At 27.1% G+C, this 12,407-nt stretch overlaps 1 protein-coding gene across 2 annotated transcripts in view; it reads right to left on the bottom strand.

The window, feature by feature from the left end:
- Positions 1-10,879, bottom strand: part of Coq2 (ubiquinone biosynthesis protein COQ2, mitochondrial) — a 32,423-nt gene extending 21,544 nt beyond the window's left edge. Inside the window, exons 1-2 of one of the 2 annotated variants that reach the window (XM_075378305.1) lie at positions 10,016-10,879; positions 4,141-4,307 (exon numbers count right to left, since the gene is read on the bottom strand). In XM_075378305.1, the coding sequence (XP_075234420.1) occupies positions 4,141-4,307; positions 10,016-10,382 (534 nt within the window). In that variant the 5' untranslated portion in view covers positions 10,383-10,879. The remainder of the gene's footprint in view (positions 1-4,140; positions 4,308-10,015) is intronic. The other variant, XM_075378306.1, reaches the window with a different exon arrangement.
- Between the last annotated feature and the right edge of the window lie 1,528 nt (positions 10,880-12,407).

The following is a 12,407-nucleotide window of genomic DNA, read 5'->3' as shown; positions in this document are numbered from 1 at the left end:
AGAATTTTTAAAATGGTTTGTACCACTCTTAAACACTGATATCAGCATAACATCTTCACTTCTTCACTGAACTTAATTCCATTGTTAATGCAGATCTTTTGTTCCATAATTTTAAATAAAATAAATTGCCACTCATAATATAATATGTCCAAATTATTAGCTGTCAAATTTAAACAACTCATCAAATATGGGTAAAAATTTTTTATACATTACAAACAGAGCTGTCATTATGTTCAGAAAAGATGAATTAAGTCAAAAAGACAGTGCATAGAAATAAATTTTTTTTTATCACACCTCATAATTCCTAGCCCAATTATTGTTGAGGTCATTTTTGTCTGTAACGAAAACAATGCCGCTTAAGTAGATAAAACAAGAATAAGTTTTTGCTTCATTATTTGTAGAAAATTAATAATAAGAATAAATTATTAATGCTCAAGAATTCCAAGAGAGTTTTCATAATTCTCCACTAAAACCACATAAAGATTTGCTGAAGCTGAACAGAACAATTTGAAAATAAAACATAGGCATTGGAGGTGTTCCACAATCAGATAAATCTGAATGCAGCTGCACTTCAGAAAACAGAAACTTAAGTAAGCAGCCCTCAAACATCAACTTGAAAATTTCCATACGTTGGAAATATGCACAAGTTGATAAAAGATTCTAAAGGAACAAACGTTTAAGTAATATCATCCAAGAACTTCATGAAAAAGATTTTAACCGAAAAATTTATTTTTTGTGAGAAATGTATTATTTGTTGTAAAGTGGGTCCCCATTTCTCCAGATTAGTGATTTGGGTTGATAAAGCACACTTCAAATTAAATGGCCTGGTAAACAGTTATAACTGTGTTTATTGGTCCGATTAAATTCTCATATAATTATATAAACTTAACATATCTAGAATTCATGTTTGATGTGGGACAAAGAATGGAGTGCTCAAACCTTATATCTTTGATGGAAGTGTAACAGGAGATTTTTACATGCTACCGAGTTATCAAACCAATCATGTAATTCATTATGGACATTCCTACATTTGGCAACAAGATGAGTACCTCCTCACTATGTTCTTCAAATAAGAGACTATTTATTAAACTTATACAAAATGAAAAGGAGATCCACGCGGATGGCCAACTCATTCATGTGATTTGATGCCTTCTGGTTCTTTTTTATTTTGGGAAATTCTTCTTGTTATTTTATTTTGACGTGATTTTTCTCTAAGTTCTAATGACCTGATCGCCTCAATCTGTCAATTGAAAACTCAGTGTTTTCTATTTTCATAAATGGGAACAAAACTATATAAGAAATAAGGAATAATTTAGTAAATCCCACAAATGTGTAAGGGCAGGAGGAAAACACTTCCCTTCACTTTGAACACATAACATAAAAAAATTGACTTATTATTAACAGATTTCTTATAAGTAATTTGTGGAGCTGACATCTAGTCCAACTAATATTACATTACCAGATAGTGCAATGAAAAACAAAAACACAGCATTTTAGAGAAGTTTGCTCATAATCAAATCAGCTAACATTGTAGTAAAAAAAAATTAGTTAAAATATTTTTAGTAACAATCAAACAGATTGGAATAGTTATTAATTATAAAATTTTGTATACTTTGAATCACTTTTGCTACATTATTACCATGCCGTCTATTTTTTGTGCAACACTATATTTTTATCACAATATTTTTTTTAATAAAAAATGAATATTTTTTGTGTGAGTGTGTATTCATCGTCCATGTGTATGTGTATATATCTGCCATTCTCAAAAGTAGAGTAGCATTTCTGCTTACTGCTTATCATGAAGAAGGCTTTAATAAAAAGTCATTATTGGCATTTTCCACACACTATAAAATTCATTTGACAAAAGAAAGATTATATTTCAGACTTTTATCACAAGAAGAATAAATAAAATTATACAATTATCTAAACTAGAAAACAAACAGAAATTTCATCAGAGGTACATATTAAAAAAGCTGGCAATGAATTTCATAACTTTCCCGGGTATGCCGGTCAAGTTATGTAATTCATTTTCGAAAAAACTTTATTGGTTAGCCAGAAAGTTTTAGGAGCCAAAAATGTTCACTCTGTTTCTACAACTTTGTTCATTTAGAATTATGACTGTATCTTCATATTCTTTAAAAATTTAATATCACTTAGTGATAATTTCATAAAAAATTAATTTTAGCCGAATCCTTCCCATTTGAGTATGGGAGTCCCAAAATGAAAAAAATCTTCACAATTTTAAATTTTAATCTTCAAAATGTATTTTCTTAAATAGCTATGAAAATCCCCTTCCCTGATGATACTCCCAAATTAGAAAAAAAAATTGAAAATTTTTTTCTTTAATTTATTTAAAATCAATTTTAGTGAATATTTCAATCATTAGAAAAAGTCAAAAACATATTTTTTTAAAATGTGATGCTAGTTGTAATAATATTAAAAATGATGGGTTATTGCTTTATTCTGATGAGCATCTTGGCTTCAAAAATAAAAATTAAAATATTTAAATAAAAATATAATCCAACAAATAATTTTACATGTATTAAAAAAAAACTTTTAAATTAAAAAAATTCCTCGTTACCACAGACCATTGGAGTAGGATGGGTAACAGATTTTTATAGTGGCTTGAAGGCAATTCAAGTAAAAATTATAGATCTATGAAACATCTACTAACTCCTTTTCTTAAGCTAAAAGAAGAAAAATACATAAAGTAATTTTTGGGGAAAAGTAAAATATTAAATAAAGATCTTTGATAATTTGTAACCTTGATAAAAAACTTCAACTTCTGTAAGAAAATATTTTGCTGAAGTGTCCCAGTAAAGTATTTAAATTTTATTTCGACCAAAGTACCCCCACCACTTTTTCTATTTCTAGAAAACATTTATGTTCCCCCCGCAATGAAGGTTGCACATGTGTTTCAAATTTGAACAAAATCAATCAATGAGGTCCAGTTATAAGCTCAAATTCAGGCCAACACACATACAAACATATATATATCAAAGACAAATGTATAAAAACAGTTTACCACCATTTATACTTTTTTCTTAGACATAATTAGCAAAGAAGGGAATATGGACAAATACAATAACAAATGAACTGGTTGGTTTTGCTAAGTACAAGTGTTTCTGTGTATATATATATATATATATATATATATATATATATATATACACACACACACACACAAACATCCATCTAATAAAAATTGATTATTGGACTTGGGAGCATTAGAGTAAAAAATCTTTTTCAGATTATTTTGAATTCATTACATTTTTTTTAACAGAAAAATTTATTGGTGCATACGTATTAAAGCCACCGCAGCTACAGTTTTATTTAAAAACAAAGTAGTCAATCAGATTTCGGTAGAAAATGAACAGTCTCTTTATTAAATTTAATAAATGGTTATTTATATTTATTTATTTTATAAATATAATTTAACCAAACTTAACCTACGCTCGCTAACCTTGACTAATTAACACCGTAATTTTTTGAGTATTTATTTAATAAATTCAGTAATTATTGCAATTATTTATTATTTAAATAATCAAAACACTCCTGTTAATTAGTCAAGGTTAGCGAGCGAAACAAGCGTAGGTTAAGTTTGGTTAAATTATATTTATAAAATGAATAAATATAAATAACCATTTATTAAAATTAATAAAGAGACTGTTTTGAATCTATGTTAAACTCTATATCGGCCCATTTTCCACCGAAATCCGATTGACTACTTTGTTTTTAAATAAAGCTGTAGCTGCGGTAGCGTTAATACGTAAGTACCAATTTATTTAAATATCTCCTTAGGCACAAAACATAAAAAAGGCTACATTTTTTAAATTGTTTTTTTGTCCAATCTACATACTTTACACTAGATCATTTTATAAAAGAAATTTTAATCACAATATAAACATTTGTCAATTTTTAATAAAATGTACAAAAGTTTTATTTTGAAATAAGAGTACATCAGGCTGTATACTTTCAAAATATATTTATCTGGTGCCATTACCTGAGTCCCAGACCAAAGTACTTTTAAGTAAGAGTAATTATAACTACACATAAATCTAGAACCTGCAGCACCAAGTATACTATTTCAAAAAGTCATCAGTTTTAAAAAATTAAAAATAATAATAAATGTAACCATACCTTTATATCGATATCTTTATCCCACATATCATTAATAGTACAACCAGCACCACGCATTATAAGAGCACCTGTACCAAATAATGCTAACATTTTTAAATCCGGCAGATAACCCGCATCTGCTGCCATTGCAATACTCCAACCACATGGCCAGAACAATAACCACGAACCTGAAAATAAAAAGTAAATTAGTTACCGCTAAAATTGTAGAAAATAGTGAAGAATTACAATGTGTGCAGTAATCTACCAAAAAAAAATATGGTATACATGCAGGAGGAGTATATAAGGAGAAGGGTCACAATGATATCAATCATTAAGTTTTATTTTGAACATAAGCTGTAAAATAAATTAATTAAATAATTTAACTAGCATATACAAAGAACCCTGTAAATATGGTACTGTGCTATACACTTAGAAAAAAAAATCTAGCTGAATAAACAAATCAATAAAAAAAAATTTACAAAACGAAGGTTTTCCTTTTCATGAAAAAACCTTTCCTAGCAAAATGTTGGAGCCAATAATATTAAATTACTTGAATTCAACAATAAATAAGTAAATCTTTTATTCTGATCAGTACATATAATAAATTTTATATATATTTGTGATCTACTTAGGAATAAGTACTTCCTGCTTCAAAAAAACAATTTTGTTATCCAGTTTGAAAGTGGGCATTGCTTTTTTTAAGCAAGATGGATAAATGGATGGATAAATATATACACAAATTATATTATACTCAAGATGGAAAATATATTTTGTGAGCATAATAAATATTCAACAATATGAAAGATTAGGGCTTTATAAGGTGCATAAAAACAAAACAGTATGATTTGATTTTTTTACAAAAAAAAACAATTTGATCATCTCATGAAACTTGTCATCTAATGACAAAATATCCAGGAATTTTGCTTTGTGGGCAACAGAAATACTATCATAACCATAAATAATACACACTATTACGCAATGTTACTTCTATATAAGAAGCATAAATGCAATGATTTTCTCCACATTTAAAGTTAGATGGTTTAGTCCACCTAATGAATATATTTTTTTGGGCTGCTGTCATACAACTTTCAATTCCTTTTAAATAATTATCTTCAGATATAGATTGAATTTCATCATCTGTGAAGAGGGCAACATTGAATAATAAAGATTTTGAGGCATTCATTAATAAACAATAAGAAAATCTTGCCCTGAGGATAATTTCCTATAGCACTCCGTGTTCTACATCATGAAATGAGGACCAACATTTCACAAGTGAATTCTAATCAAAAAACTAAATTTTGATTGCCAGTACACAGTCTGTAATTTATGACTAACTATGTAAGCTATCATACCATTACTAGATTCTACTAAGCTACTAAGTAAAACATTTTAAATGAAATCTTATTGTTATCTACAAAATTTAAAATAATTTCAAGAACTGGTAATTTTATCCTAAAATCAGGCTGATTATCTCAATAATTTAAGCTTTTCACAAAATGTTAAGTCTATTTTTCATAACCTTTTTACAATACTTTAGAATATATGGACAATAATGAAATTAACAGATAATTTTGTAAATTATATTACAAACCTTTCTTAAGTAGGGGAATAACAATTAAAGTCTTACGGCAGCAGGGAAATACTCTGTTGTTGAAAGATTCATTTATTAAATTTCTAGAAGGAATAATAACAGAATTTACAAAAAACCTTTCCTAGCAAAATGTTGGAGCCAATAATATTAAATTACTTGAATTCAACAATAAATAAGTAAATCTTTTATTCTGATCAGTACATATAATAAATTTTATATATATTTGTGATCTACTTAGGAATAAGTACTTCCTGCTTCAAAAAAACAATTTTGTTATCCAGTTTGAAAGTGGGCATTGCTTTTTTTAAGCAAGATGGATAAATGGATGGATAAATATATACACAAATTATATTATACTCAAGATGGAAAATATATTTTGTGAGCATAATAAATATTCAACAATATGAAAGATTAGGGCTTTATAAGGTGCATAAAAACAAAACAGTATGATTTGATTTTTTTACAAAAAAAAACAATTTGATCATCTCATGAAACTTGTCATCTAATGACAAAATATCCAGGAATTTTGCTTTGTGGGCAACAGAAATACTATCATAACCATAAATAATACACACTATTACGCAATGTTACTTCTATATAAGAAGCATAAATGCAATGATTTTCTCCACATTTAAAGTTAGATGGTTTAGTCCACCTAATGAATATATTTTTTTGGGCTGCTGTCATACAACTTTCAATTCCTTTTAAATAATTATCTTCAGATATAGATTGAATTTCATCATCTGTGAAGAGGGCAACATTGAATAATAAAGATTTTGAGGCATTCATTAATAAACAATAAGAAAATCTTGCCCTGAGGATAATTTCCTATAGCACTCCGTGTTCTACATCATGAAATGAGGACCAACATTTCACAAGTGAATTCTAATCAAAAAACTAAATTTTGATTGCCAGTACACAGTCTGTAATTTATGACTAACTATGTAAGCTATCATACCATTACTAGATTCTACTAAGCTACTAAGTAAAACATTTTAAATGAAATCTTATTGTTATCTACAAAATTTAAAATAATTTCAAGAACTGGTAATTTTATCCTAAAATCAGGCTGATTATCTCAATAATTTAAGCTTTTCACAAAATGTTAAGTCTATTTTTCATAACCTTTTTACAATACTTTAGAATATATGGACAATAATGAAATTAACAGATAATTTTGTAAATTATATTACAAACCTTTCTTAAGTAGGGGAATAACAATTAAAGTCTTACGGCAGCAGGGAAATACTCTGTTGTTGAAAGATTCATTTATTAAATTTCTAGAAGGAATAATAACAGAATTTACAGCTTCTTTTAAAATACTGGCAGGAATTTTATCAATACCAGCTGATTTAATACAATTTATATTTAAAATACAAACTTAAAATTCCTGGGTATCAATAAAAATACTGATTTATCAACAAAACCATTCAAGGTGGGTGTCTTTTTTTGAAATGGTCCAATATTATTCTTGTTTGATATACTGTAAATTAAATGATTAAATTCCTCTGCTACCTGAATAGGAGATGAGGTATGTTAATTGAAGTTATGTCCTTTTATATTTTTAGTGAAGTTCTCAAACCGCTTTATTTCCAAATTTGCTTGAATTTTTAATATGTAACTGGCCAAATAGTTTTAGATTTATTGTTTGAATTAAATTATCATAATAAAATTTTTCAGTATAGCAAATTACTTTGTCACAAATTAATTTATACGTTTCAAATAATTTTGGTAGTTATCAAACATATGTACATATTTAGACATTTCATGGAGATTTCTTAGCATAGAGCTAGATTTTACAATTACTTTCGTAATTCATACCTTTTTTTTTATATTTAAACAGTTTCTTTTGTTTATTAAAAGCCAAGTTACATAGGCCTTCAAAAACTCACTAAAAAAATTGTTAAATTTTTCAACATAGCTAATTTTTAATTAATTTATTTTTATTAATTTTTTATTTATTTATTACTGACAATAAGGTTCTCAATTGAGAACTTTCAATCGCATTTTTTCATTAATTAATCATGCAATTGTTATCTGACAGTTGTGATCTGAAATACCATAATCTGCAAAAAAGAATCAAATTAGATGACCCGTATAAAAAGATTACATAAAGAAATAAACACAAGACATGTAACAAGTAATTACCATTTTATTGTAATTTCTACAAAGGACTAATTTGAAATTACAAAGTCGGCTAAAACATAAATTGTAGTTAACATTTCACAAACTTTTCTACTGACTAATACAATCTTGATTAACAGGAATGTATAGAATTAATAGAAGTATCAATTACAACAGAGAAGATCACATATTTTTCAAAATTAGAAGGGATTATGAAATACCACATAAGAACCCATTCTGAAAAACCAACCAGTATATGAAAATACTTTGAGAATGCAGTCAACATGTGTCAAGGTATGCCATTAAATAACAGTTATTTACATGAGAAGCTATGCCATGTGGTATAACTTTTACAGGAGAAAAGGGAAAGATGAATAAATATACTTGTTTATGAAAAGAAGAGAGTATTATACTTGTTTATACATATACTGTTGTTTCTTCAACAGTCAGTAGGTGACAGACAATGATTGAAACAGCTTACCCAGTAGCTGAGTACAATCCATTTTTATTATGTTTAGAACTGATGTAAACAAACCAATCCAGTACAAGATCAGGTTAGTACAATCTTTCTTAGCAAGGTCGACAGACTTCTGTCTACCAGTGTAATCAGGCATTAGCAATAAGAAAAGAAACTAAAGATAAAGTTGGGTTAAAAAATCCATTATCTTAAAAAATAAATCAAATAAGAACATAGTCAATAAGATAGCGATTCTGAATTTATTTTTAAAAAAATAGATGTATGTCTGAACGATATCACAAAAAAATATAAAAAGCTATGTGAAGATATTTACTTGTTCTTTAAAAAAAATACAGGCAGCTAGAAAGTTAAAAAATGAAGATTGTGTGTGTGTGTGTGTGTATGAGAAAGAGAGAGAGAGAGAGACAGAGAATGTGTGTATTATAGTGGTCAGTAAGTTATAAAAATCTAATTATTAAAGAATGATTTCTTTTAATTTTTTTCTGAAATAAAAAATCTCAGAAAGTATGTAATCTGTTCACAACTTAGAAAATATGCACCCTTGTGCATAACTTGTGTTTTCTAACTTTTAGATTACAAAAACTGAATATAATTACTTATTTTTTCTTTTTTAGTCAAGGTTTGCTACAATTATTTATTTATGTTTAAAGAAATACAGTAAAATTCTTTATATGATTAAACAGTCTAATTTTTTCAAATTTTTGTTAAATATAGTTGTGGTTAATTTTTCAATGAAAATAATCAAGAAGATTCTTAAATAAATTATGGTACTCCTTCATAATAAATGATGTGACATCAGAATAACTTGAAAAATTCTGTTGCACTGTGAAGCAAAATTCAGTCCTTATATATTTAGTAAACAGATCATCTATTGCTTGTTTTTTAAATTTATATAGAGATGTAGGAAACATGCTGCCAATTCACGCCAAAGAAAACATGAAAAATTAATAAATATGTAAACAAAACCTACTCATGTACAATACATTACAAACAAGTACTTATTTTGATGATGTGTGCAACTGCAATTTAATATATATCTTAATCTTATTAGATTAATTAAGTTAATCTTATTAACATCAATCAAGTTCAGTTCTATTTTGCTCATACATTTCTTAATAAATACCTTGAAACTGGAGAATAATTTGCATACTAGACAGATAGAAAATAAAAATCAAAACTAATTTTCATAAATGTATATTTCACACAAATTTTGGTATATACAATTTATGTTAAAAAAATATATAAATATAAATAAACCAGTTACAGAACATTAACTTAAAGTTTCTTTATTAATGATTCTTTTTCAGACTGAGAGGCTTAATTTAGAGCACACGCTTCCTCAGACTTACATAATTTTTACAACCTTAAACTATATTACATATATGCTATGGTACACTCCACAGCATGGTATTTATTGCATATATATATATATATATATATATATATATATATATATATATATATATATATATAATCTATTTAAAGGGTGGTTTCAATTATGTCTCATGTGATAAAATATAAGCACAATATAACAAAACAATATTATAAGCATTAACAAAGTAATATTTAAAAAGGAAAAGAAACCTGCTTGTGTATATCTGTGTATTGTGAATGCGTAAATTCACAAAAAGGTTTTTCAAAATTTACAACAAATACTCTATTACTAAATTTTATACCACAGCAATAAGTAAATTGAAACTTACCGATAGGCCTATCTATCCTCATAAGTTTTAAATACGGTTGAATTTTAGTTGGCGCATTATTAACAAACGACGCAGCTAAGCTTCCGTTATGTCGATATTTATTATCCGATAAACAAACTTTTTGCAGAAGTTTTGTACGTGAATTTCTACAGTTAACATATAAATTACGATTCAACTGCCCTAATTTATTACTTTTATAAACATTATGTTGTTTGTTCTTATCATCTACAGTACTATTTGGCAGATAACGAATTGTCCTACAACTACAAAAACAAATATTAGGCGGTATCACTTTGTTTTTTTGCACATAGTAAATAAAATTGGGTATCCTTCTTACACACATCCTTGTTATATTTAGGAACAACATAATTAAATAATTACTAACACGAAATATTTACAAGCAAGGTAACTTTCTGGTACAGTATTCTACTGAAAGTCATGTTCTAACCTCTTGCTAGTCTCGCACGTTTTAACTTCTGTTCACTGACATCTTGTAACGTTATTAATTCGCTTCGAAATATATAAATAATTGCAGGTTATGTAGCACAAGTGATGTTTATAACGTAATGAAAAATTGTACATTAACCAATACTATCTCTTGTCAAATTCAAGGACAATTATAAAGTTAACCTCTTGTTGATATTATACCCAAACCGCAACCACGTGTTTAAATAAGTAAAAGAATTATAAAAACCAAAATTACTACAAACGTATAATGTGCAAAATAAATATTAACTTGGAAGCTTTATAACTCTGCATAACTTATCAATCATAATTGTAAATCGTGAAATTCCAGAAATGAAGAGACGTACAGCGTATTTTCTCATTACCGTTGTTAGTAGATAAATTTGTTACGCATCTTTGCTGTTTATAATCTTTTGGAAAAGTATTACAAGCAAAATTAAACGATTAACTAAAATAAAGTTAAATACAGGCTGAGGTAATGAAAACGGATTATTTTATAAAATTTAATGATAAACCCGCTAACTTAATAAAATACAAATTTTCTGAAACATTAACAAATAATTTGCGCTACCTATGATCATGAATGCAAAATACATTGGTAGATTTTGCACAAAAATTTAATAATTTATAGTTTTACAATGTATTAGATTACATAAAAGCAATCTGAAGTTTAAAATTCACATAATGAAAATGAAGCTAGATAAAGTATTTGGATTCATTTGTTATTTTGATTAGCACTATAACGTGAAAGTTAATTGAATTGTACTAACAACGCTATCTACAGATTTTAACAGAAAATACAACAAAAAGAAAGCGGGAAAATTCGCTTACGTACAGAAAATAGTTTACATTGAAATAAATCATCTTATACAATATATAAAATAATAGTAAAGAATAATTATATAAAGTAATAGAACAAATTATTGATATAGTAAGAAAAATTAATCTCAACTACCTATTTTCAGTACATAAAATTAAATGAATGTAACTCATCAGAGATCTTCCAAATAATTTTTTGTTTACTTTATATAGTTCTTGTTTCGAATTTCGAGAGAAAAATAATTAGCACAGTTTTATTATTGTAAAAAAATATTGTAATTCTATTTAAAAAGTATGAATAATGAGATACTGACATTTGCACCAAATACATAAAGAAACTGGTCTGTCCTAATAACTACATTTCATTAAGGTCTGACTGATTAATTTATACATGAAAAGCTGTTTTTATATCTGCTGAAACATATATTATAACAAAAATATGAGGAAATAAATAGAAATAAGCTAATACATTCTACCAGTAACATTGTGCAATTAATCACAGAAGAAATTATACAAGGGGATATCAAAAGGTTTTGAGACTAGCTTTCTTTGCAAGAAATTTACGTCTACACACTGTCACCTTTAAAGTAGACCCTTTGCAAAGCAACACAACATTGCCATTATTCTTAACATTTCTGGAATGTGTCGTACAAGTAGGCTTACCATATTTTTTGGGTCCAACCCAGGATATATTTTTGAAATTACAAAAGTCTTAATAGTTCACTGAAAAAATAAACTATATTTATTCAGTTGTATTTTTCACTAGACATGACTTTTTTCAGAAATGGTTTGTTTGTTTTATTACATCATAAAATTTGTAACAAGAAAGTTCTGAATTAATTTTAACATTTAGCAGATGTTTAACAGTAGATACCAAAATGTCTACACCTTTCTGCAGACCAAAGGTTCCCCATAATTGAAAAACTCTTTCAACTGGAGCAGATGTCCTAGGCAAAGACATTGTAAACTCGACTACTTTAGAAATATTGCAACATGAAATATCAGTCTTTTGAATAAAAATTGCTTTCCACTTCTCTTTAATAGTATCTGGTACTTTTTCAGAACTTGAGCCATAACCTACCCTTTGGTTTTGAATTACCTGGTTCAA

This window comes from Lycorma delicatula, chromosome 11 (genome assembly GCF_047948215.1).
Source record: "Lycorma delicatula isolate Av1 chromosome 11, ASM4794821v1, whole genome shotgun sequence".
NCBI classification, from domain to species: Eukaryota; Metazoa; Arthropoda; class Insecta; order Hemiptera; family Fulgoridae; genus Lycorma; species Lycorma delicatula.
Note: the sequence above shows the minus strand (reverse complement) of the source record. Positions and strands in the feature narration are given on the sequence as shown.